At 43.5% G+C, this 27,006-nt stretch overlaps 1 protein-coding gene across 8 annotated transcripts in view; it reads left to right on the top strand.

Annotated features, from left to right (window-relative positions):
* Positions 1 to 27,006, top strand: part of CSPP1 (centrosome and spindle pole associated protein 1) — a 129,747-nt gene that overhangs the window by 65,665 nt on the left and 37,076 nt on the right. For 5 of the 8 annotated variants that reach the window (XM_073631765.1, XM_073631766.1, XM_073631769.1 and 2 more), the window contains 9 exons: positions 6,074 to 6,162; positions 7,502 to 7,598; positions 8,036 to 8,093; positions 17,811 to 17,825; positions 22,637 to 22,926; positions 23,266 to 23,384; positions 23,744 to 23,834; positions 26,448 to 26,565; positions 26,683 to 26,830. In XM_073631765.1, coding sequence (XP_073487866.1) covers positions 6,074 to 6,162; positions 7,502 to 7,598; positions 8,036 to 8,093; positions 17,811 to 17,825; positions 22,637 to 22,926; positions 23,266 to 23,384; positions 23,744 to 23,834; positions 26,448 to 26,565; positions 26,683 to 26,830 — 1,025 coding nt within the window. The remainder of the gene's footprint in view (positions 1 to 6,073; positions 6,163 to 7,501; positions 7,599 to 8,035; positions 8,094 to 17,810; positions 17,826 to 22,636; positions 22,927 to 23,265; positions 23,385 to 23,743; positions 23,835 to 26,447; positions 26,566 to 26,682; positions 26,831 to 27,006) is intronic. The other 3 variants (XM_073631771.1, XM_073631767.1, XM_073631772.1) reach the window with 1 other exon arrangement.

Genomic DNA, 27,006 nt, shown 5'->3' on the forward strand with positions numbered 1-27,006 from the left:
AGGTGATATATAAATGCCCCACCTCCTCTGTGCGCTTGGGGGATGGATTGTCTGTCCCCTTCAGGCTCTAAGGAGAAACTAGGCAGTGCTGCCCTCTCTCTCCAGCCTTGTTTGCTCTGGCTATTGAACCAGTGGCGGAGGCACTACGCACATCGCCACATATCAAGGGTCTTCGTATTGGTTTGCTGGAGGAGGGGGTAGCCCTGTACGCAGATGATATGCTACTTTTCCTCAGTGACGCCGGCCCGTCCCTGCAGGGGCGCACTGACAGTCCTAGACGCTTTCACTGTTGTCACTGGGCTTAAGGTTAATTGGTCCAAGTCCCTACTATTCCCGATTGATCAGGCAACTAAGGCTACATCCCCCCCCCCCCCCCCCGACAACCCCCTACAATGGGTTGACACCTTTAAATATTTGGGAGTCCACGTCTCCACTCAAACTTCAGACTTTATTTTGTTAAATCTAACCCCAGTACTTCTTGACACCAAAACGAAAATTAAATCATGGAGTAACTTTCCTTTGTCCATTTGGGGACGAGTCAATCTCCTTAAAATGAAAATCATCCCCAAATTTACTTGCCTCTTTCGTCATTCACCGCAGTGGGTACCTAAGTCCTTCTTTAAAAAGCTTTAATCAACTGTTTTCTTCTTTCTTATGGGCCCTACACCGCCCAGGTACCGGCTAATGACCTCGATGAGGCCGAGAACGCAAGGTGGTATGGCATTTCCAGATTGTTACAAGTACTTCCTGGCCGCACAGTTGGTGACTGCGGCCTGGTGGTTACACCCCGACAAAACAAACACATCCACAGTGCTGGAGGCCACAGTGGTGGGCTCTTTGGAAGCCCTCCAATTTCTAATATACAGGGGCCCTCATGCCCCGTATCCCTTGACCCCCTCTATGCTTACCACCCTGCAGGCTTCGCGAGCAGGCCTGACTATAGAAAAATGTAAACCATCAGAGATTTCCCCAAATGCCCCGATTTGGCTGAACCCTAATCTACCCCACATCTACAAACTCCTAGACCCCTACGCATGGACCTAACACGGTATAAAACTCATGTCCCACATAGTGTCGCAAACTTCCCATTCCCCTTCTTGCATCTCTCCTCTATTTACAATTTACCAAAACACTACCAATTTGGCTATCTTCAGCTGTCACATGCTTTCGCTGCACAATTTCCAAACTCCTCCTGTATAATTGTCCAGTCAGAGCTAGAAAGAACACTCAGATCTAGCTGTGTTGAGAAACCTACCTTGCATCTATACACACATTTAATCTTTGTGTCTCTACCACCTCTCGATAAACTGTGGTCTCGCTGGCAGCATGACATTCCCGCACTAGATAATGATGACTGGGATGATGTCTGTGACTTCCCTTTCAGCTCATTAGTCTCTATACGTGACAAATTGGTGCAGTTCAAAATTGTACATAGGGCATATTTCACTCCACACAGACTCCATGTGATGAACCCCGAGTACTCCTCGGAGTGCTGGAGAGGTGACGTCTCACCAGGAGACTTTTCCCACATTTTCTGGCACTGCCCTAAAGTCGAACAATATTGGAGGGAGGTGCTTAATTTGATAAACAGGGTCGCATCGGCCACACTGCCACAAGTGATGGAGGTCTGTCTCCTGGGATTAATAGAAACCATTGTACCAATTATAGCATAACGCACAATGATTGGGTTGTTACTCTTTTATGCCCGGAAGAATATTGCAATGCAGTGAAAAAAGCCCACTCCTCCTTCCTTGGTGCAATGGAAACGTTTGGTCAGTAACAGCCTTCCTTTGTATAAAGATACATACATAAATAGAGGTTGCCCGATGAAATATGATAAAGTTTGGTGTACATTGTTGACTGAACCTGACACAGCCTAATGTATATGGGACTGTATGCAGACAACATGCTGTGATATTCATTATTACCCCAGGTTAGTTTGAGGTGTTAAGCTTTGATATCCTTAGATACATCTGGTAGAATACGTCTGGCACTTTCTTAAGGCCATGTCTTGGGCAGGGAGAAGCGTACTTCATTATTGTTTTATTTTCAGTTATGCAACCCATACCTGCAGAAATTTAATGTATCACCTCAATTGTTATGCATGTGTACTGTAGGCACTTAAAGAGGAGTTCCGCTCATCTGATTCCTCCCCCCCTCTGGTGCCACAATTGGCACCTTTCAGGGGGAGGGGGGTGCAGATACCTGTCTACTACAGCTACTACAGGTATTTGCACCCACTTCCTGGAATAGACTCCCGCGGGAGTCACACCCCTTCCCGCACAACCCCCCCCCGACGCTTCACTTCCTGATTCCCTCACAGAGAATGGCAGTGGCAGCAGCCGAGAGCCGAGCGATTGATCGGCTTCGGCTGCTGACATCACTGGCAGGTAAGTGTCCATTTATTAAAGTCAGCAGCTGCAGTATTTGTAGCTGCTGGCTTTTAAATCTCAATAAGTGTATATTGATTGGTTTGCACAAAAGTTATAGCGTCTACAAAATAGGGGATAGATTTATGGCATTTTTATTATTACATTTTTTTTATTAGTAATGGTGGTGATCTGCGATTTTTATTGGGACTGCAACATTGTGGCGGACAGATCGGACACTTTTGACACTATTTTGGGACCATTGACATTTATACAGCGATCAGAGCTAAAATTAGCCACTGATTACTGTATAAATGTCACTGGCAGGGAAGGGGTTAAACACTAGGGGGCGATCAAGGGGTTAATTGTGTCCCCTCAGCGTGTTCTAACTAGGGGGGATGGGCTACCACTGACATGACAGATGTTCCTGATGACAGGGAACAGAAGATCTCTGTCATGTTACTAGGCAGAACAGGGAAATGCCTTGTTTACATAGGCAGTTCCCTGTTCTGCCTCTTCCCGCCGCGATCGCGGGCCGCCAGCAGACATCGAGTCCGCAGGACCCGCTGTGCGCACTCGCTATCCTGCTTTTGCAGACTGATGTACAGGTAGTCAGTTTGCGCAGGCGTGCCGTTCTGCTGGCGTATATCGGTGTGAGCCGGTCGGCAAGCGGTGAAACTACACTATTCCCAGGTAACAGCACATTATATAATATAGTGGGCAGAGGATTTGGGTGTTATTCACTATTGTGGCACCCTCTGACAAATTTGCATCTAATGCTTTTAAGTGAATAGTTTTTAAATTGGTGTTTTGGCTTAGTCACAGAAGGATGTGGTAAGTGCCTCATGCCTCCCAGATAAGGTGTTTCCAACCATCTTTTCCACTGAGAATGCACCCAGTACGGTCAGCGTCTCGATTATAGCAGCTTCTTCTTCAGACACACAAACTCTACACAATCCGCAGTCTGATTATCCACAGCCGAAACAGACCCCTATGATAACCAAGTGATTGGCTAACTCTAAAAAGACCATACAGTATATGCACAGGTTTGCACTTTATGGGGATGTCATGTCTATTAGCCAAACTATTGCTGATTGGTCAAGGCACATGAACAGAGACCAGGAACCTGGTCTGTTAGAGTTTGCATGTGCTCCCTGTGCCTGTGCAGGTTTCTTCCCACACTCCTAAGACATGCTGGTACGTTAATTGGCAGCCATCACAAAGTGACATACAATATCTCAGAGATCATGTGCCAGCTTCAATAATATTTATGTAGTACACTATTTACATCACATTCCTCATTTTACAATATTCACACAGTTAGCATGTACACACACTAAACAGCAATTAAACTGCTTTAATGAACTCAGATGTGGAAAGTTAGGTAAAGTGATATTAAACACTCAATTTGTTAAGCAGCTGAAATAATAATTTGCTGATCATGCATCTTTTTCATCCTTTAAATTGTGGTAAAAGTGGTTGTAAAGTCAGTAAATACCACTAAATACCTTATCTCACAGCACCTCTGTGCTGTCACGTGTCCACCTCTGCTCTCCTTCCCCGATCTAAGGAATGTGGAGGGAGGGGCAGAGATACCCCTCTGACATCAGCCAGCAGAGGAAGGTCACGTGACCACACACTGGTGCTGTGAGAAAAGGTATTTAGCATTCAAATTTTTTAAAAACAGACACACAGCACTTTATATCATAGACTGTAAGCTCTAACGAGCTATATAAATTCCGTTTAATAATAATAAATGTTAGCTCTAATGCTAATAGTATTCTGGTTCCTTGGTCATACCTTAGACCAGCTAGTTATTACCCTGTGTGGACACCTGTGTGACCAGATGGAATAGGCATGCTGGCACTTTATTTAAATCCATATTTACTGTATGAAAAGAGGCAAAATATAACGATAAAGTATGTCATCGACCTGTATAAATACAGTGCAATAGGTTAAACCAGGGGTCTCCAGCACTCAAATGGAAGGAATCCTCCCCTCCTACTCTCCAATTTTGGTTTGAATGAATTAATAAATTGTTACAGTTGTATAAGTTGACCTATTCCTCTAGGGGTTGTCCCAAAAAGTTCAAAAAAATTTGGGCTGGATGGCTCACCTCAGTTTCTGGGGATATTGATGTATGACCAATGTTATGCTTATGTTGAATTCTAGGCACGAATGCTGTGTTTTGACACATCCCTGCAGCTGCAGACTGCATACCTTTACCTTTATTTCCAGCAGTGTGGTTTAGTTTAGTTCTTTTCTTTCTTTTTTTTTGGTTCATGTGTTTTTTTTCCTTTTTATGTAAAAAGATGATTACAGCATTTCAAATGTCACTTATTCCTTTTTAGTGTTTTGCTGCATTTGCATATGTTGTCCAGATCCTTTGGCTGTACGCTGACGCTGTATTGGGTTTTTGTGATATACAATGCTGTATTGTTGTGTTTGGTTTCTTTGTTACCTTTCTCTTTTTGAAACTCAAATAAAAATGACCCTTTAAAAAAAAAAAAAAAAACAGCGGTCTTCAAACTTTCTAAACAAAGGGCCAGTTTACTGTCCTTTTAGATTTGAGGGGAACTGGACTGTGACCATTTGGAGTAGAAATTGTCTTTGCGATAGTGCATCTGTAGCATCAGGGGAAGGAAAAGTGCCCCATCTTTGGTGTCAGTGTGAGTAATAGTGCCTCATCGTTGGTGTTAATGTGTGAAAATGTGCCCTGTTGTTGTTGTCAGTAACAGGAATTCTACCCCATTGTTGGTGTCAGTGGGAGGGCTGGATAAAAGTAAGCAAAGGGCCACATTTTGCTTCTGGGCTGCAGTTTGGAGACCACTGGGTTAAACAAATGGATCCAGAGACAAAATCCTGTCAAAACCATCATCAAATTTGGCATAAAATAATTCTAGGTCGTCAACAACATGAAAGTTACATGATGGCACTTTAAGGCCTCATGAACGTTTTTTGACATTTTTACAGCAGCTGTTTTTGGCTGTAGATGTTTTTTTCTACAGTCATTAAACTCTCCATCATGTTATCCTATGTGTCCATGCACACATAGGCTGTTATCAGCAGTTTTGGGAAGTGGCGTTTTTGAGCAGTAAAAAAAACTCAAAACTAGTGGGTTCTGAGAGACGTTTTTCAGCTGTAAAAATGCTCTAACGCTGCTAAACGTTGATAATCGTCGCTAAGCGTTTAAAAACATCGCTCACCAGCGTTTTTTAACCTTTTTGATCCATTGAAAAAAAAAAACATTTTTCTTAAAAAAAAAAAAAAAAAAAAAACACTAAAAACCGCTATTGCAAAAATGTTGAAAGAAGTTGAAAAACTCACTGCAAAGCTACTGACATTTTTATAACGTTATTTTAAAGTCCGGTGTGCCCTTCCTTATTAATTGCTCATATTTAATCAGATTCCTCTTCAACAAAATGCTGTGTTTGCTCACCAGTATAGGCAGGAATCTTTGCCTCATTAATTCATAATTAGGATGTTAATAATTGTACTGATATTAATCAACATAGAATATTTCTAATCCCATAACAAAGTAGGAAAAATACAATTTGTTTTAAAATAGATAAGCACGTTAGACTATTTTTTTTCTAGAAAATTCAGTTTAAACTCATAAATTGTTGATGAACATATAAAGTATGTCACAGTGCACTAATAGTGTTGTGCCAGTGTTGTCATACTTTTGTTAATACTCTTCCTAGGCCTAAAGTGGAGAATCCAGTACAACCCACAGAGCGGTCTAAGTCTGCAGTTACTAAGGAAGAAAACTTTTCCACCGGTCTTTTGCTTGGTATGGTTCCTCCTTGCATGTGGTTGTGTTTACTATGCATATCTTGTATATATTGCAATTACACATACAGGTATACATTCCATATGTGGAATCTATAGAATTCTAGAAGTTTTGTGTTTTTCTGTAATTATGGTTACAATATTTTTATCACACAACACACTGGTGTATAATCAGTAAGTAGAATCTCTGCTCCTTGGTGACCCAGTCATAACCCCCCTTTGGTCCCACTATTTTTCATCTTGCACAGGATAGCGAAATTGAAGCCAGGCTGAAAGCCACAGCCTGCATGTCTAAGACACTTCATCTCTACCTGTAACATTATATGTTACTGCTTTCTGCGTATGTCATTCGCCTAGGGGAGGGGTTAGAAATATAAAAGAGGGCTTAAAGTGTTACTAAACGCACAACCATAAAAACAGTCTGTATATGCACTAAAGCATGCTTGTTATGCTCACTGTGGAACTTAAGAGGATAATCCTCTGCATTGTGTCAAAGGGCTGTTTGATACTGTCTTCTCTGTTCCTCCCCTTCTTCCACAGTCCCCATTCCATCTCCCGATAGAACAGAGGCTAGGGAACAAGCCGCAAATGCTCAGTTTGGCGTGTCTTGCCAAATTTTTTATTTTCTTGGGGGGTGCGCATGTGATCAGCACAGAGCCAATCAGCACTGTCCAGACAGAGGGTCAGGGGTCCTGCAGCCTCATAGGACAGACTGGGCACAATGAAAACTCCTCCTACAAGTTTTACCTAGACACTGATAGAAGTTACAAGACTGCTATATACTGCTGATGAAAAAAGGTATTTAGCAGTTAATATTTACTAAAACTATTGCATTTCCCATTGTTCTGTGTACTGTGGGAGACCAGATATAGTGAATGCAGGGTCCTGGGTTTAGTAACACATTTTAATTGTTGGCATTTGACAAAAAGTAAAAATTTGCAGACCAGTAAGAGCTCTCTTTGGTATGCTTAGGGAACTGTTGTGGAAGAGAAAGAGGTCATTTGAGACAGCTGATGGAACAGGTTGAGGTACTAGCATGTTTACATTCATGGGAAATTTAAAACTTCTCTTTAAAATTGCTTTTTTTTTTTTTTTTTTTTTTTTTTTTAAGAATTCACACACATCGATTTTTGGGGTTGGTTACCTACACTTCCAATGGGAAGTGCAGAGAATGCTGGAGAAAAGATAATTGCTAGTTAACCTTTAAAGGATGTTGACTACTAGGCTTTTGGGATTTATGTAGCCCTGACTTAATAATATTAGTGTGTCCGGTTTAGATTGGGCTAGTGGCATTTGGTCCTTGCTTGCTTGTCATTCTCTTTTTTTAATCAATCCCGTAGGTGATTCCAATGAAGATGAGACTCTGAAGAGAAGAAAGGAACGTTATAGACAGGAACTTCAGGAGCAAATGGCAGAACAACAGAGAAACAAAAGAAGGTATATGTTTGGTTTTACTCATTTATTGTCAACTAGAGCAAACTAACTTGATGCAAAGTCTTGAAATGATAACAGCCTTTGAATGCAAAATTTGGGAAAGATGAGATGAGATCACTTTTAGGGTAGGTTGGAGTTAAAGAGAGTGAATCAGGAGCCTCACAATCAGCCTGACACTTTTGATGTGACAGAGAGATGTAAATAGTGAAATGACCACTGGGGGCTGGATCAACATATTCATGAGATGACAGTCACCTGATGTGGCTGGATCCAGAGCCAGTACCATGTACATTGGGAAATTCCAACCTTATGCATCTGACTGCTGTTGGGGTAAACAGTCAGGTTAAAAAAACTGTGACTACTTGTAGACCAACCAGCTGCCTTAGGGAGGTTGGGTCATTTGCATCTGATTTTTATTCAAATGTATCCAATATTTCCAGGGAGAAAGAGCTGGGGTTGACAGTTGCAGCATCTGGAGCAATAGATCCCGAGAAGCAGGTAAGCTGATTTGTCGATTTTCATTTGTTAGTATATAACTCTGTTATGTTTTTTTTTAATCAGAAAAAGTTTTTATTGTGCCAGTTGTCATTCAACACATGTTACAATGAGTATAACATAAAACATTGGGATTAAATAGGCTAGGTTACATAGCATTGAATTTGAAGACATACTATGCAAGGCTACCAATGCAATAGCAGCAACCAATTTATTCATTTGGTTCAGTAGTATGAGATCAGCAAATTGGCACTTCGTAACATATTAGGATCATGTAACACACAAAGAACTAAAGAAAAGAATAAAGGGAAAACTTTCGCAAGCAGCAAGGTTTGGTAAGTGGTCCACCCAACTGGAACATGGAGACGTATGGCCAATAGGCCAGATATTGGGTACGGTCAGGGCCAGTGCAAGGATTTTTGTCTACATAGGCGAAGGTGCATTTTGGTGCCCCCCACACACACACCATCGTCCTGCTACCACCCTCTTTCCCCTCCAGAATACAACCTCACAGCCCCATATAGCAACCCATCTATGGCTAACCACACACTATACAATCTGATTGTACAATACTTTTAAATTTATTAACAATTCAGTAGTAGAATGGCCTGCCTGATTTGATACTCATTAAAATTAATATTTAGGTTTATCTTCATATGACTAATTTTGGTGAAACTAAAGGAGATTGTACAGCCAGATTGTATAGTGTATAGCTTAGCTTTTTTTTTAGTGTATAGCTTAGCCAGCTTAACAGATTCCTCCATCCACACTAACAACGCAGATGGACGAGCACCCCCTTCCCCCTGTTGGGCTTTGTATTCTGACAGACGACACCCCTGGCTGTTGGAATACCTGAATAGATGTGACCGCTGCATTTATTTTTCTTTTTGAAGGCTTTTTTCCCTCAATTTTCACCTGGTGATCTGGCCAGTAACGCATCTCCTGTATTAGATTGTCCCCACTCTGGATGAAGGAACACAGGGGGCACATTTGAACAGCAGTATTGTCCGTCTGAGAGGAGGGAGTGTCTGATGTACTAGCAGAATTATATACACTATAAAAATTGAAGACAAACACCAGCTAACACTTTATAATTAGTTAAAGAAACCGTGTTTTTCCTTTAGGGATAAAGGTTTTACAAAAGTAAAAGCTGATCATTGTAAGCATCCCTGTCTGTGGTAAATGGTTTGGCTAATCCCTCTAATTGCTACATCTGCAGGACAGCATGACTAGGAGTCCACCAGCAGGTTAAACAAACAAAAACAAGAAAACAGACTTGATTTCCCCATCCATATCCTCAAGGTGGATGGGGGAATCCTACCCACTGAGCTATTGTATTCTGACTGCAGGGAGATTTTCCTGCCATCAGAATACACATATCAGCGTAGCTGGCTATAGCTCGTGGTGCTAAATGAGCAGGGAAAGTCTGACAAATTTCCATCAATCATGAAATTCCACAAGATAATGTATGCCAGGGATATGCAATTAGCGGACCTCCAGCTGTTGCAGAACTACAAGTCCCATGAGGCATAGCAAGACTTTGACAGCCATAAGCATGACACCCAGAGGCAGAGGCATGATGGGACTTGTAGTTTTGTAACAGCTGGAGGTCCGCTAATTGCATATCCCTGGTGTCTGCTGATGAGTGCCAGAAAGAAGCGTGAATGTCTCATATACTGCCGTGCAACAAAAGACAAAGCACAGGGGGCGAACACAATCCACAACATACAAGCATATATAAGCAGGGCAGCCATCAGAAGTTTTTGGGCCCCTTACAGAGCTTTAGATCTGCCACGCCCCGACCCCCCCCCAGCCTGACCACCAACATTGCCCAGGGCTTGCCTATGGGCCACCCTCAATCCTGTATATATGTCAGCTCCCTCACACCTGTATTTCTTTCTCATATATCACGGGACACAGAGCCTCAGTAATTACTGATGGGTTATATAGGTATCACTAGGTGATTGAACACTGGCACACCCTAACCAGGAAGTTCAACCCCCTATATAATCCCTCCCCTTGCAGGGATACCTCAGTTTTTACGCCAGTGTCTTAGGTGTTGGACGTGTAAAGATGTCCTGTGCTGAGCTCCAAAGGGAATATCCTATATCCTATACTGGGGCAAGCCAGGCGAACCAGATCCATTTCAAAGTGTCCTTTTTAGGCCGAATTGGATGGTACCCGGGCCTCGTGTCCGAAGAAACGAGGTTTTACCTGTAACGCTTCCTCTTTTTAGAGAGCTGGACCCCGCATTTCAGAAAATGGTCCAGAACTGCGGATCCCCCAGTATCTGAAGGTTTTTCCAAACGAAGCCCACCGTGAGAGGTGAAGTTTGGGTCTGTATAACAGAACCCTGCGGCTGGATAAGGTAAGGGAGATTCCACAGAATTTTTTAATTCTAGTAGGTTTTCTCCTTTAAGGTAAATGAATGCTATGCCTATTATCGCCACCGGGGGCTGCCAAGAGCACATACCTTCTCATGCTGATGTCTGTCTCAGTGTTTCACGCTGCACAAGCTCCTCCAGCCGGCTCCTGGTAGGATGGGATGGGGGGTTCTCCTCTGGATATTCCCCCCAGAATAGGGGGAGGCCGCAGGTGGTCTGTGAGGCGGTAGTATACCGCACTGTCGCCGCCATTGCCACGTGCAGGCCTCATCATTGCCGGCCCCTCTCCTTCCCCACCCCCAGCCTTTCCTCCATGCTTGTCCAGGAAGGTCGGCTCGTGCGGGAAGCGCACGTTTTTTGAAAAACGGGGGGGGGGGGGGGGGCGGAGCGTCAGCGCGTCCAGCATGCTTAGACGCTCCCATTGCCGGCTGCATGGCTTAAGAGGCACACTATACAGGTGCACACAGCCTTTGGAGGGACACAGAGCTGACGGTCGCATGTAAGGTGGGACACAGGCATTCTCCTAGGCAGCATTTACTAAAAGAACACTAGACTGGGCAATGGTAGCAAAGCTGTGGCTAGGACTACATAGCTCAGCAGTCATTTTGTGATACCTCCACCTTGTTGCTTTGCACTATGGGTAGAAGAGGTTCACATACCCCAAGAACCAGAGGCTCTAGGGGATCTCCTTCAGGTTCGGAGGACCCCCTTTCTGCAGCATCCTCCCCCCCTGAGGGGCCAGGGACGGCTAGCCAGGGAGAGCCGTTGGGGTCAGGGGCTACACCTGCTTCTGGCACTTCAGCCCCTGTATACATTACACAGGAGGTTTTTTCCTCAACCATTAATGGATTAGAGGAAAGATTAATGGCCGTGATCGCATCTTCACTCAGTGGAAGAAAACACACTAGGCCTTCCTCTGCTACCCAGGACCCTCAGGCTGAGGAGCTCTGAGATAGAGGAGAAGAATACCTTTCAGAGGATCGGGACGGAGCACTCTTTTACCTGTTAAGAGAAAGAGTAAGCATCCCTCTTTCAAACGGACTCTTTCCCCAGCGCCAGGGGCATCAGCCTCCAGGCAGTCGCGACGGCTTCCTCCGTCTGGGTCAAGAAATAAGAGTCAACCCCAGGGACAAAAGAAGTCCTGGGGGAAGAAGTCTACTAGACAAGACACTAAGACCTCTTTATGAAGGGGCGCCTCCGCTCGCTCGAGTGGGGGGAAGACTGCTACAGTTCTCAGGGCTCCGGCAGGAGGACTTCCAGGACAGATGGGTAATCTCCACAGTAACCTTAGGGTACAAGCTGGAGTTCCAAGAATTCCCCTCTCCTCGTTTCCTCAGATCAAGTGTCCCCAGAGATCCAGAGAAGAAGCAGTCGCGTTAGAGCGACTTTTGTCGCAAGAGGTCATCATGGTGGTTCCCACGAAGGATCAAGGATTTGGTTTTTATTCCAACCTTTTTACGGTCCAAAAGCCAAATGGGGATGTCAGACCCATTCTGGATCTAAGGGATCTGAATAGTTTCCTAAGGATTTGATCCTTCCGCATGGAATTAATTCGGACAGTAGTCTCCATCCTGCAGGGAGGAGAATTTCTGGCATCGATAGGCATCAGAGATGCATATCTGTATGTGCCCATTTTTCCTGCTCATCAGAAGTTTCTGCACTTCGAGATAGGAGGGCGCCATTTCCAGTTTGTGGATCTGCCTTTTGGGATAGCCACTGCACCTCGAGTGTTTACAAAGCTCTTGGCCCCTCCTCTGGCCAGATTAAGGGCTCAAGGTATAACTGTCATAGCATACCTAGATGACCTGCTCTTGATAGACCGGTCGGTAGCCTCTTTGAACGGGAACTTGAGGACCACAGTCAAGTATCTGGAACACCTAGGTTGGATTCTCAACCTAGAAAAATCTTTCCTAAAACCAGTAAGAAGACTGGAGTATTTGGGTTTGATCATAGATACAAGCCAGGAGAAAGTATTTCTACCTCAGGCAAAGATCACTGCTTTAGAGGAGCTGGTTCTGGTAGTCAGGACCAAGAAGGGTTGTTCTGTCCGCCTTTGTATGAGAATGCTAGGAAAGATGGTGTCTTCATTCTAAGCCGTTCCCTATGCTCAGTTTCATTCAAGACTGTTTCAACACAGTATCCTGTTGGCCTGGAACAAAAAGGTTCAGGCATTAGACTTTCCGATGCACCTGTCTCATGCGGTGCGTCAGAGCCTCAATCGGTGGTTAATACCCGGAAACCTACAGAAAGGGAAATCCTTTCTACCAGTGACCTGGACGGTGGTAACAACAGATGCCAGTCTGTCGGGTTGGGGAGCAGTTCTGGAACAGTCTGCGGTCCAAGGGGTATGGTCCAGAAACAAGAGAGCCTTACCCATCAACGTTCTGGAGATCCGTGCGGTATATCTAGCCCTAAAGGCCTGGACTCTCAGGCTACAGGGTCGCCCGGTCAGGATCCAGTCCGACAATGCCACAGCAGTGACTTATATCAATCATCAGGGAGGCACCAGGAGCCGAGCTGCTCAAAGAGAGGTGAACCAGATCTTAGTCTGGGCAGAGAAGCAAGTGCCATGTATATCAACCGTCTTCATTCCAGGGATAGAGAACTGGCAGGCGGACTATTTAAGTCACCAGCAGTTACTCCCAGGGGAATGGTCTCTGCATCCCGACGTCTTTTGGGCCATATGCCAAAGATGGGGGGTTCCAGATGTAGACCTCTTTGCATCCCGATTCAACAAAAAGATAGACAGATTTGTGGCAAGGACAAAGGATCCTCTTGCATGCGGGACAGATGCGTTGGTGATTCCGTGGCATCGGTTCTCACTGATTTATGCATTCCCGCCTATTCTGCTACTGCCACGACTCCTTCGCAGGATCAGGCAGGAAAGGAAGTCGGTACTTCTGGTAGCCCCCGCTTGGCCCAGGAGGACCTGGTATGCAGAAATAGTAAGGATGACGGTGGGTTCCCCGTGGACCCTACCGTTACGCCTAGACCTGTTATCTCAGGGTCCAGTGTTCCATCCTGCCTTACAAACGCTAAATTTGACGGTTTGGCTATTGAAACCCACATTTTGAAAAATCGTGGGCTTTCAGGTCCTGTGATATCTACCTTGATCAATGCAAGGAAGCCGGCTTCCAGAGTAATTTATCATTGAGTCTGGAAAGCTTATGTATCCTGGTGTGAATCCAGGGCTTGGCATCACAGAAAATATTTGATAGGTAGAATCCTTGATTTTCTACAATTGGGATTAGAGATGAAGTTGGCCTTGAGTACCATAAAGGGCCAGGTCTCAGCCTTATCAGTATTGTTTCAACGACCACTTGCTTCGCATTCTTTGGTCTGAAACTTTATACAGGGGGTGATGCGTCTTAATCCTCCGGTTAAGGCGCCCCTAAACCCCTGGGACTTGAACTTGGTTCTGTCTGTTTTACAAAAACAGCCTTTTGAACCGATACGTCAAATTCCTTTGGTCTTGTTGACAAGAAAGTTAATTTTTCTGGTAGCCATCTCTTCTGCTAGAAGAGTATCAGAATTAGCAGCTCTTTCCTGTAAAAGAGCCTTATTTGATTATACACAAGGATAGAGTGGTATTGTGCCCTCATCCTAGTTTTTTACCGAAGGTGGTTTCAGATTTTCATCTAAACCAAGACATTGTTCTGCCTTCCTTTTTTCCAGATCCCTGTTCTTCGGAAGAGAGGTCACTACATTCTTTGGATGTAGTAAGAGCAGACAAGACCTATCTGGAAGCAACTGCTCAAATTCGCAAAACGTATGTTGTGTTCGTGCTGCCAGAGGGTCCCAATAGAGGACAGGCAGCGTCAAAAGCTACCATTTCTAAATGGATTTGACAATTGATTATTCAAGCTTACGTTTTGAAACGGAAGATTCCTCCGTTTCAGATCAAGGCACATTCCACAAGGGCTGTTGGTGCTTCTTGGGCAGTGCATCACCGGGCCTCTATGGCTCAAATCTGCAAGGCCGCAACCTGGTCTTCAGTTCATACATTCACCAGATTTTATCAGGTGGATGTGAGAAGGCATGAGGATAACGCCTTTGGGCGTAGTGTGCTGCAGGCAGCGGTACAGGGTCCTCAGGTCTGATTGCACCCTACTTGGTTGTGGTTCCCCTCCCCTCAGGTAGCATTGCTCTGGGACATCCCATCAGTAATTACTGAGGCTCTGTGTCCCGTGATGTATGAGAAAGAAAATAGGATTTTTTATAACAGCTTACCTGTAAAATCCTTTTCTTTCGATGTACATCACGGGACACAGAGGTCCCGCCCCTCTTCTAATACACTTATATTGCTTGGCTACAAAACTGAGGTATCCCTGTAAGGGGAGGGATTATATAGGGGGTTGAACTTCCTGGTTAGGGTGTGCCAGTGTCCAATCACCTAGTGATACCTATATAACCCATCAGTAATTACTGAGGCTCTGTGTCCCGTGATGTACATCGAAAGAAAAGGATTTTACAGGTAAGCTGTTATAAAAAAAATCCTATTATTTGTCACCCCCCCTCCCAAACCTGTATATTTGTCAGCCCCCCACCACACACACACACCTGTATATATGGCATGCCCCCTCACACACACCTGTATATATTTCAGTCATTCCCCACACACACCTGTAAATATGTCAGCCACCCCCCTACACACACACCTGTATATATGTCAGCGCCCCCCATACACACACCTGTATACTGTATATGTCAGCGCCCCCACACCTGTATATATGTCAGCACCCCCCCCCACACCTGTATATATGTCAGCGCCCCCCACACACACACCTGTATATATGTCAGCGCCCCCCACACACACACCTGTATATATGTCAGCGCCCCCCCCCCCCCCCCCCCCCCCCCCCACACACACACACACACACACACACACACACACACACACACACACACACACACACACACACCTGTTTGTGTGAAGTTATTGCTGCCAAAGGAGGTTCAACCAGTTATTAAATCCAGGGGTTCACATACTTTTTCCACCTGCACTGTGAATGTTTACATGGTGTGTTCAATAAAAACATGGTAACATTTAATTCTTTGTGTGTTATTCGTTTAAGCAGACTGTGATTGTCTATTATTGTGACTTAGATGAAGATCAGATCACATTTTATGACCAATTTGTGTAGAAATCCATATCATTCCAAAAGGGTTAACATACTTTTTATTGCAACTGTATATAAAAGTCTGAAAACTGCTATGTTGATGGTAGGCATATATATATACTTCTTCATCAACAGCTTCTAAAACACATATTTTTGGGTCCAATGGGACCTTGACCTTATGTACTGTAGAGATAACCTCAGTTATTTCATTCCAATAGCGAAATAATTTGGGGTAACGCCATATTAAATGAATTGGGGAACCTTCCTCCCTATTGCATTTGGGGCATAAAGATGAGACCCTTCTCCCCTAACAATGTAACTGAATAGTTGTTCGATATGCTCTGTGCCACAAAAATAGTTGCGATAACTTATGCGACTGTGAGACTGAGATTGCTGGTATGGATTGCAGGCACATTTTCCAAATTTCTCCACTTATCTCCCCTATGTCCTGCATCCACCCCCGCCTGCTTGGTAAAAATGCTCAGTCTTGAATGGATGGCAATAAGGTGGAGTATACAGTATCTCACAAAAGTGAGTACACCCCTCACATTTTTGTAAATATTTTATCTCTTTTCATGTGACAACACTGAAGAAATGACACTTTGCTACAATGTAAAGTAGTGAGTGTACAGCTTGTATAACAGTGTAAATTTGCTGCCCCCTCAAAATAACTCAACACACAGCCATTAATGTCTAAACCGCTGGCAACAAAAGTAAGTACACCCCTTAAACTGCTTTCACACTGGGGGCGGTGATTAAATCGATGCTAGTTGGGGCGGCGATTAATAAAGACACTCTCTACGTGTGGGGATAGAAATTGAGACAGAGCCTCCAATATTGTAAAAACGCCTAAGTAATCAGTTTATTAAAAGTAATGCACATACATCATAGAAGTTTCAATGTTAAAATTCCAAACATGCCAGGTGACTCAGGGTTGTGATCTCGGACTTCATCACAGGGGGTGTCTTAAAGGGATTGTCACTCCTCCCCAAAAAAATCCATTCTACTTTTCTCAAAACACCCCTACATCAATATACCTCCATTTCTTGGGAGGTGTAATTGGGATTATTGTCGTGACAAGGCTATCTAGTGCCCAGAGTGAAGAAAACAAACTGCCCTCACCCAGGCATGTCTTAGCGAAAATCCCGTCTCTCTCCCCCAAAAAAAATCCAGCACCAATCTGCACGCTCACCCCCCCAGCATACATTTACTCTGCAAGCCCAAAAAATTAAAAAATTCCCTCTCCTCCCAGTACAAGATTCCCCTTCCCAGCACAAAGCTTTGCCCCCCTAACCCCCTTCCCAGCACAAATATTTGTCCCCTAATCCCCCTTTCCAGCTTAAACCCCCCCTCCTAATTCCCCCCTCCTAGCACAAGTCCTCTCCTCCCAAATTTCCCCTCCTAGCACAAATCTGACAGAAGGTAGAAGCTGGAGGGGTAACATGCAGCCTGCACCTCCTACCAGCTCTCTTTCCTCTGTTGCTGTCAGTCCAGTACAGCAGCAGGAGCTCGTCATGTGGCGCCCCCTCCCTCACATAATTTCCTTGCGCTAGGGGTGGCCTCCTCCCCCTTGTCCCAGCCCTGATTGGAACAATGTTTTTTTTTTTTTTTTTTTTACATTACTTTAATTGTTCACAACGGTGTAAAAGTAAAAAAAAAAAAAAAAAAAACACAAAAATATAAAAACACAATCGGAAAACAGCAGAAGAGGACTCACCTTATTGGTTCTTCTAGCTTAAAATACTGGCTCTGGTTTTAATATAGCAAGGGGCCATACTCTTGCTGGGTATAGACCATTTCTATAAACTGTGCAGTTTTTAGCATTTACAGTGTTGGCTTAGCATTACAGTGGTTTTTTAGCATCTGTCAGTGGTGTATTTCTGGTTGGAGGGAAACTTGTTTGTATTAGTAGAAGGCATAAAAACAGGAAGGCTCTGCTGGTGAGCCCTAATGGCAGATATCTGCTGTTCACGGAGCGCTTGTAAGACCATGAGGCTAGGGTGCCCCATTTTGTGAGCATCTCCTTTGCTTTCACCACTAAGACTTGTTTGGGCTTTGCCTAATGGAATGAGCATACTGACAGAGCCACGTAACTTAAATTTGGAAATCCTAGCTATTATAATTTTTCAGATTTTGGTTTTGCATACTTTACTTCTGGTGTGCTGTGTTTTGTGTATAAATAGGTGTTTCCTAATTTTCTTAAATGCTTTTTCTAGCTAAATGAAGAAGAGGTAAATTGATTTTTTGTTCTCCAAAATATTACATTCTATTTTCTATAAAGATTTGTTCCAAATCTTCAAACTTTCTCTTTCCTTGCATGCCTGTAGCAATTTGGACAACATAGACTGACGCATGTTTTTAACATTTGCATGAATTGCATAAGCTGTCTGAAACAGGGGACCTCAATGTCATAGTACTACTAGGCAGACCTACAGTAACAAAGCAAATTGAATCATGCCTTTTGAATATACAGCAGGTGGCACAAAAGTACAAGTCACTGTGTAAATTTCTTACTGCACGTACCATTTTCTTCTATAACGTCTGCAGACCCTGCAAGCTTTATCCAAATTTAAAACATACATTAAAAAGGACACAGAGGACTTCATATACATGACTACTTGGGTTATGCAACCTTCAAGTGAATGGACACTGGCAGAAAAAAAGTCAGAAATACCCGCGCTGGCATAACCTCTCCCAGCTCAGCTAAGCCTGATTTTAGCTAGTGTCCACAGCTGTCCATAGCTGATTGATGCGTTTCCCTTGTTCTCTCTGAAGATCCCCCTAGTGTGCTTTGTTCTCTTTATTTTTGTCCTGTTCCTTAATTACCTGATGAGGCAGTGGTGTGCCTTATCTGGAATGGTTGGTCGCTATGGCCAGCAGGCCAAGAGGGACTGTACATGGACCCAGGATCCAGGAGGGTGAATGGCCTGTATTCTCTGGTGTTTTGCTCTGCTCTCTGTGGTGCAGCGAACGCTAATGTACAGTGTACCTGGTAACCTCACAGGTAGGATGCTTTACAGGTCGAGAGAAATGATTCCCCTGGAGGGGAGTTGAGTCCCTAAAGGCCCTGCTGCGCCCGTCGTGATGGTTTTACGGGCCCTCTGTTTTTGGGGCTTTTTTTTGGGCAGTTCTATATTTTGTCACAACAGCTGTCGTGGCAGAGTTCAAAAAGTGCCTGCCATGATGTAATCTCGCACGTCTGACATTTTACATAGATCCTGGGCACAGCAACAAGTGCATTGAGCTGCCTGAGCCTACATTGCTTGGGGATATCAGCCCACACTGTTTTAACAGTGCATTCTGCCTCCAGCCTTACACAGCAGCATTGCTGACCTTGTCAGGCTCCTCAAGTATTGGGACACTTGCCAGCTACCAGGGGTGACTGCTACACTGGTGTTCTGGCTAAGGTAGACACTTGTTTCAGCTGGGTGGCCACTTACCTCTGAGTCCAGGCTTTTTTAACCCTCAGTGAGCTATAGCCTTGCACAGGCAGAATAGTGTGTGTGGGGGGGGAGACGATGGAGTGGGCTCCCATATCCCTCAGGGAACAACTATTCACAGTTTGCCCTGCTGCGGCTCCCCAAAGGGTCTAATTGGGTTATGAATCACTCTGGTACGTCCACTGTTTTAAGGGCACAATTTTTTGCAGCCTTGTCTGGGCTTCTTGATCAGTTCTCAGGTGTTCTCTCTAGTTTAGAATGTGAAGCTGTTGAGCATCAGTAAATCCTCTGTGGATGAATCTTCTCAGGAGGAATCTCAGGTTTCAGGGCTGTCTCAGTCCCAAAAGTCCATAATGAGTTTCCCTGCGGATGTGGTATGCACTAACCTTTAACTTACTGCTGCTGAAATCCGCTTCCTCAAAAGTTGCTGGTTTTGGGTCCTGCTGTCCTTGCCAAAAAATCCCAAGTCTTTTTCAGTGCACCCTCACAAGAAATTATGTTGGGCTCACCCAGAGAAAGTGTTTTTGCCACCAAAACATTTTGCCCATCGGTACCCCATACCATAGAGGTGGAATTCCACAAAGAAAATTGGGTTCTCCTGCAGTTGACCCAGCTATTTACTACTTAAACAAAACCCTGGCAGTCCAAGTTTATGAGGTCTTGATCTTTAAAGATACAACAGATGCAAGGTTAGCAGCTCTCTTTGAGGCATCCTTCTCTTTGTTTGGAGTAGGTCTACAGCCTGGGGTTGCTGCAGTGTAAATTTTCCAGGCCCTAAAAACAGCACATGCTGCTTTCGAGAGAATCAGACCCAGAAGGTCCTGCTACTTGGCAACTCCTGGACAACTTTCAGAGCACCTTGCACTTTTTGGTGGATGTCTTAGAAGACTCCAAAAATCAGCTTTCATGAGTGGACACCCTGTCTGTCCACATGAGAAGGGTCCTATGGCTTAAGTGTTGGTCAGCGGAATGTTCTTGTAAGAAGCATATTGAAAAGCTGCCCTTTGAGGGTGAGCTCTTGTTTGGACCATCCTTCAATGCCTTCATTCAGAAGGTGACTGTGGGGAAAAGCACATTCCTACCCCTAGCTCAGAAACCAGTGACGCCTTTGAAATCCAAGAAGAGTTTGCTTGTAAACAGCCAGTCTGGCGCTCTAAGTAAAAAGTCTGCATCTACATTTCTTTGCTGGAGTACTTTGCACTTTTGTCTGTATGTATTCTACATGGTTCTACCAATGGATGTTTTCATAACTTGTTGACAGGTCATTTTATTATGTTTTATTGTGTACCTCAAAAAAAAAAAAAAAAAAAACCTGCATCTCAGTTTCATAAGAACTGCATAATGGAGTCCCCCGAGTCGGTGAGTGCTATGCTTCATCAAGGGGACTTCCTGGCGCCACTGGATATCAAGGATGGCATACCTACATAACGATTTTCTGGCCTTGCTGAGATTTGCAGTGAGGATTGCACTATAAATTTGTGACCTTATCATTCAGCCTGTCCACAGGCCCTAGAGTGTTTACTAATGTGTTGGCTTTAGTTCTTAGGTTGTTAAGGACTCAAGATACCCATATGTAAGTTACATGGATGACTTGTGTCTAAAAAAGCAATTGGCTGAGATACAATGTCCAGCAGGTGGTACAAGTTCTGGAGAGGTTCGACTAGGTACAAGTTGGACTTGATTCTGACTCAATGTACCTAGCATACCTAGGATTAGTCCTCGATACAGTTCCGTCAAAGTTACTACTCCTGCAGGAGAAATGCCTGTCTCTTTGAGTCCAGGTGGAATCCCTGAAGTCCATGGAAAATCCCTATATTCAGGATCTGCATGTAGGTACTGGGGAAGATGGTAGTCGCCTTTTAATACGTCCAGTTTCACTCCAGAATTCTGCAGCTCAACATCCTGTATGTATTGGACAAACGTTAGGAGTCCTTGGATCTGCCAATGCAAATGATTCCCAATACCAGGTAAGTCCTGGAATGGTGGATATTCATGCAGATGCTGGATACAGGGAAATACTTCCAATGAATTGCAAGTCCTTGATGACAGATACCAGCCTGTAAGGCTGAGGAGGTGTTCTGGAGGACCTCTCAATTCAGAGAATGTGGCCATCAGAGACGTGGAAGTTGCCAATCAACATCCTGGCTTGTGCATGGAATACTTCAATAAACATACACAAGGCTTTTAATGAAGAGCTTTCTTTCTTTTTGTTGTTGCTTGAGAGTGTACATTTTGGAACTTCTGGCAATTTGGCTCTCTATCCTATATTGGTCTGCCTTCAGGGTCTCCCTATCTGGGTACAATCGGCCAAGCCAAGGCTGTGTCATACATTAATTATAAAGGAGGGACAAGAAATGACACTGCTTGGGAGGAAGCAGACTTGATCTTGTCTTGGGCATGTCCTCACATTCTGTCCCTCCTAGCTGTGTACATTCCTGAAGTGGAAAATTGTTAAGCACATTTCTCAGCCTTCAGCTTCTGAATCCAGGAGAATGGGCTCTTCTTCACCTGGAGGTATCTTCGAAGAGATTTGTCTCAGCTAAGGGAGGCCAGATGTGGATCTCTTCATGTCCGGATTTAACAGCAAAATGGCAGGTTGATGTCCACAATTTGGAACCTCAGGTATTTGACCTAGTAACTCTGTGGAATAAGTTTTCCCTGATCTATGCTTTCCCTCCACTTCAACGTTTACCTATTCTTTTATGCAGAATAGTAGAAGGCATTCTGGTGATTCTGATTGCACTGGCTTGACCAAGAAAAATGCGGTATGGCAACCACTGTAAGTCTCTTTTGGCAGACGAGCAGTGGGCTCTTCCATATTGGCCAGATTGGCTGTTCCATTCTGCTTACAGTCACTGGTTTTGACAGTTTGACTGTCCACTTCCTGAGGAAAACGGGTGTTTCTGACTCTGACTTTCTAGCCTTGAGGAGGGTAGGAATCACAACCTCCAGGAAAGTGAACCATCGTAAATGGAAGGCTTGTTTCACCTGGTGTGAAGCCCATACATTTTATCCCTGGCAGTATATTGTGGGGTGCATTTTGGCTTTCCTCAAATCTGGTATCGAGAAGTCTCTGGCTTGAGTACCATAAAGGAACAAATTTCGGCCATGCTATTTCAAGGGCTTATTCCTTGGTCAAAACCCTTATGCGGGGTGTAATTTGAAAAGATCAGCTAAAAGGAATACTGGTGACTAGTCTTTTGTCTTCTATCTAGCTGCCTTTATTTAAAACAGCTTTGAGAGTCCATTTTTCTTTTACATAGGTACTTGTACTGTGCTTTAAAGCCCTTGTTATCTTGGGCAATTTCAGGCCAAGTAAAGTTCAGTTTAATAGAATGATTTCAGAAGAAGGTAACTTTTAAAGTGATACAGAAACCAAAAGTTTTCTGGATCTTTAGATTTCATAATGGAAAATGTTTGTGTTTTTTAAAATTTATGGCAGTGATTGTAAAATAAAGGTCAATCATACATAATACAGTATGTAGGATAATGCACACTGAACACATTCTATAACTGTTGGCTTCATTTCTTCATCTATCATGTACCAAAACTAAATGTATTCCTTTTGTGAAAATAAGGTCTCTGTTTTCCTTCTCTTTAAGCCAGACAGGCTGAGGCAGTTTGGAGCAATAAATCGTCAGCAGGAAATGCCTGATAGAAATGTTCCCTTTCGACCTGGAGTTCTAATTGACTCAGAGAAGACAAGCAGAAGGGTTGAGAATAATCCTGTCTTTGAAGAGAAGGCTCCACCTGAAAGACCAAGAGTGGCTTTTCAGACACCTGTCCCTGAGCCTGCTGTCACTGGAAGTGGATATCCTGCAGCCTACAATCCAGCACAAGAGGATCTGCACAGAGGAATATCCAGCACACTAGGGGGAATAGTTGCCCCCAGGTAGCTACTTATCAGTTACTGTGATATACCTGGCCAGTCTCAGAAAGCTGTCTTGTGTTCCTTATATGTATATGCAGTATAGATTTTGGTTTCAGAAAAGTAGGCCCCCCATTCCAGACCCAAACAATGACATTGTATAATACCTTTTATCACTGTCATCAGATGTAAAATCCCAGAATGTTGAACAGCTTTTACTTCACAGGTTCTGAATATAAATATACACTATTTATTTTATGCAGCTGAGCTATAGGTAGCAGCAGTAACATCATCTCGAGTTAGGGAACTATATTAAGCTAACAGTGTTACATTTTATCTAACATATTTGTGTCATTGATGTAGGATTGCAGCTGTGCCTCCACCTCAACCGCCAATCCTGGTAGACAGTTATCGCACACCTTATGATGACGCCTATTATTACTATGGTGCCCGGAACCCACTGGATCCAAATCTAGCCTACTGTAAGTGACATTTTTCCAGGTGCCCTTGCATAGATAATCCACGATGTAAATAATGGTCTGGATTAAGGAAGTGGGAGCAGGTAGCTATCAGGTATTTGCTTTTTGAGGGGAAAAAAAACTGCAATTGGGAGAGGAAGACAATAGGAGCAACTTTTAATTTTCAGGCCTGCCTTAAACTCATTCTAACAATCTTCTTCAGTATGATGGTGCAAAGTGCAATGGCCCATACAGTAATCACAAATTATTTTACGCTAATATGACTGCAATAAAATGATATTAATGCACTTTATACATCTTCACTACTTTTTGTTTGTTGGTTTTTTCCTGATAAGCTCATGTGAGAATGTTTCCTCATACAGATCCTGCAGGCATAATGGTCACACAGCCAGCTCCAGGTGTCAACATGTCCTCTATGTATCCCATCCAGGCTCATCCAGGGGATCACACTGTGTAAGTAACTGAAAGTAGGCAGTTTGGTGAATCTAACCTCGTCATAATTTGACATCCACAGAAATGTGACAATAAAAGCTTGCTCACATGAGCTATGGAGTCTGATAGGTGATGGGAGGCATTGTATCGCCACCTCACTGCCTGCTTTAACCCTTTGATGGCTGCACTAGCACGCTGCAACTGTGTGCATTGCACATGGTTGTGGGGTGCTTACAGAACAGCCACATTTACTTGAATGGGTCATGTTCACTGGGCTCTACACCTGCTGAAAGGAACAGGGGGTATAATTCCTGCCACAGCCATGAATCATAGATTTGTAGCCATGTCATGTGCATACTACCAGAAGCTAAAGGGGGTAACAGTTGGGGAGCAGTAAATCGTGCCTCGGCCTGTTTTACCAATCCCCAACCACTACTGTGAACAAGCCCTAACTTGCATGTTTTAAAAAAACAGACTATACAATGCACAGAATAGAAAGAGTTGGGTTATACTGCTGCCTACAGGAGGAATTGAACACAGGCATACAATCCAGCCAGTATAACTCCTCCCACTACTAACATGTTGCAGTTGTTAGTGTCCTAGGAGGATGGATGTCTTTTCTCTGCTGAGAAATGTTTAACCCATTTAACAAGTCGCCTTTTTTTTTTTCTCCTTTTTTTTCTTCGACTAAAAATGTTTTCTTCAATTACCATTTACCTACACACTGCTTAAGCTGGTCACTGGTGCAGCTATTTGGATGGGTGTATCCTCACAAATAGCTTTGGAAGCTGTACCTGGACCCCACTGGACTCCCATGTAACTCCTGTCCAATCACCTGTTTCTCCTTAGGATCTCAGTTTGTTTGTTTTGATACTTCAAAAAATGTCTTTTGAACCTATTAGGGGATATTCAGTTTCACACTCTTACTCACAGGGCTGCCTTCCTTGTCTCTGTCACTTCCAAGGTGTGTTTCTAAACTAGTAGCCTTGACCTGCAAAGAACTGCAAGGTAGTGTTAAAGCCCAGAGCCTCCTTCCTTTCCAAGGAAGAGTTAACCTCAACCAGGACATTGTTTTTTGCATCCCATTTCCCCGGCTCCAGTTCATTAGAAGATTTCACTCCACTGTCTAGATGTAGTTTGTGCTGTGCATGTCTGCCTTGCAGCCACTGCTCCCATTTAAAAAACTCATTCTCTGTCATTCCCTACAGTACCTATAATGGAGAACCTGCCTCTTGTTCTACCAATTTGCGGTGGCTCAGACAGGTCATCATCCAAGCTTATATTCTTTAAAGCAGAACTCAACTCACCTATCCATTACAGCCAATCTTAGTGTCTGTTTGACCTGTAGTTGCAATGGTGCTGCTCATGTGATCAGTTATGACACCAGTCATTTGATGATTTGTTTGAGAGCACATGCAACTATGATAGTTATCTTTCAATGCATGCCTCAAATGCAACTGTTTGGAAAACAGTTAAATTGATAGGTTTAGTTCCACTCTAAGGATAAGGTTCCACCGTTTCTTGTTAAGGCACATTCTATTAAGTCTGTGAGCACTACTTAGGCTTTTTTGGCAACAAGCTGTTGACCCCAAGATTAGCAAGGCCCCACCTGAGTGTGGATGTTGAAGTCTCATCTGATGTCAGCTTCAGGCATAAGGTCCTTTAAATTTTGTTTGAAAATTTTTTTTTCTGACTGTTCACTCAATTCTCCAGTGGTTAGTGGGGTCAAATCAACAATCGTTTTTGACTGTAGTGACAAGAAAATTAATGATAGAAAAAGTTTCCTAAAAAAAAATTCCAACTGTGAATGTGGTTTTGATTCCTAAAAATGTGTGCATGTTGTAAAGTGAGTGTTCTAGGCACAAAAGAAACCCGTTAATACATTGGGGATTCCATTCAAATATTAGGTCTGGGTGAAATTTTAAGGGCTTTCAAGCTAAATTAGTTTACTCGATGATGGCATGATCAGAAACTCTGATGAGCGATTTTTCCGAATTTTCATACAAACAAAATTCTACTGGTGTATGGCCAGCTTAAGCTTTCTTGTTATGTGGGACTGTTAGCAATTTGTTGCCATTGCCCACACCTCAATTGGATTGCTTTTGGATGTTTGAATGTCTGTGAATATTGTGTCCCCCAATAAACAAGTAATAAACCTGGATTTTTGTACTTGCCGTACAATCCATTTTTTGGAGTTCACTAAAAAATATAAGTCCCCCCCCCTCTCTGTCTATGATCTTGGTTCAGGAAAACGGAGGCATGCCTGGAATGGAAGGGGTTATAGCAAATGGTCACTGTTTTTTGTTTGCCATTGTCTAAATCCTCCTGTAGCTGGATGTATAATCCAATTGTCGCTAAATCCTGTGTCCCTCAATGAACTCCAAGAAATGGATTTTATGGTAAGTACAACAATCCAGTTATGATTATTTCTTGATCAGATACATACACACCACTAATATACCCGATGGACACTTGTACTACCAAAACATAGTTATCAAAAAACAGAAAGAAAGTAGTATGTCACGCATTCTGCTGTTATCCAGATCTTGCAAAAAAGGATTTGAATGTACATTTATCTGTGCTGTACGCTATATTTTATATGTACTAAAATGTACTCAATCTATGTGTCTTTAGAGACCGTAATCACAAAGCGGGGACTGCAAAAGGGCTCAGTTTAGGCTTACTTCCAGAAGAAAATGCTCGACAGAGCCAGCAAGTCGCTCAGTCCTATCAGAAAGAGTTGGAGCAGCAGGTATCATTTCATATAATCTTCAGTGGCTTCCACTGTTCTTGGAATTCAGTGAGATATAATGTCCAGTAGCTGGTTATCTATAGCATTATTAAAAGAAAAGGAACCTGTTCTTTTCAGATAAGAGAGAAGAATGAAAAGCGCAGAAAAGAGAGGGACGAGCAGGAACGATATGATGCTAAGCTGGAAGCTGAAATGAAGAGTTACAACCCCTGGGGTAAAGGAGGAGGAGGAGCTCCACTCAGAGACAGAAAGGGAAATCTTATCAGTAAGTATTATCCAGATAAAAATCCTGAAGGCGAGTATTGCAAAACTTGGCAGTTCAGACAAGCTTACATGAATGTTACTTTTTACCTGCATATCACAGTATGGAAGTAATTTAAATTTCTGCTAATGAGGTCTGTTTACAACATAGACTTTACCTTTACTTCAATAAAAATTTTA

The sequence above is a fragment of the Aquarana catesbeiana genome, linkage group LG05 (assembly GCF_042186555.1).
Source record: "Aquarana catesbeiana isolate 2022-GZ linkage group LG05, ASM4218655v1, whole genome shotgun sequence".
Classification (NCBI taxonomy): Eukaryota; Metazoa; Chordata; class Amphibia; order Anura; family Ranidae; genus Aquarana; species Aquarana catesbeiana.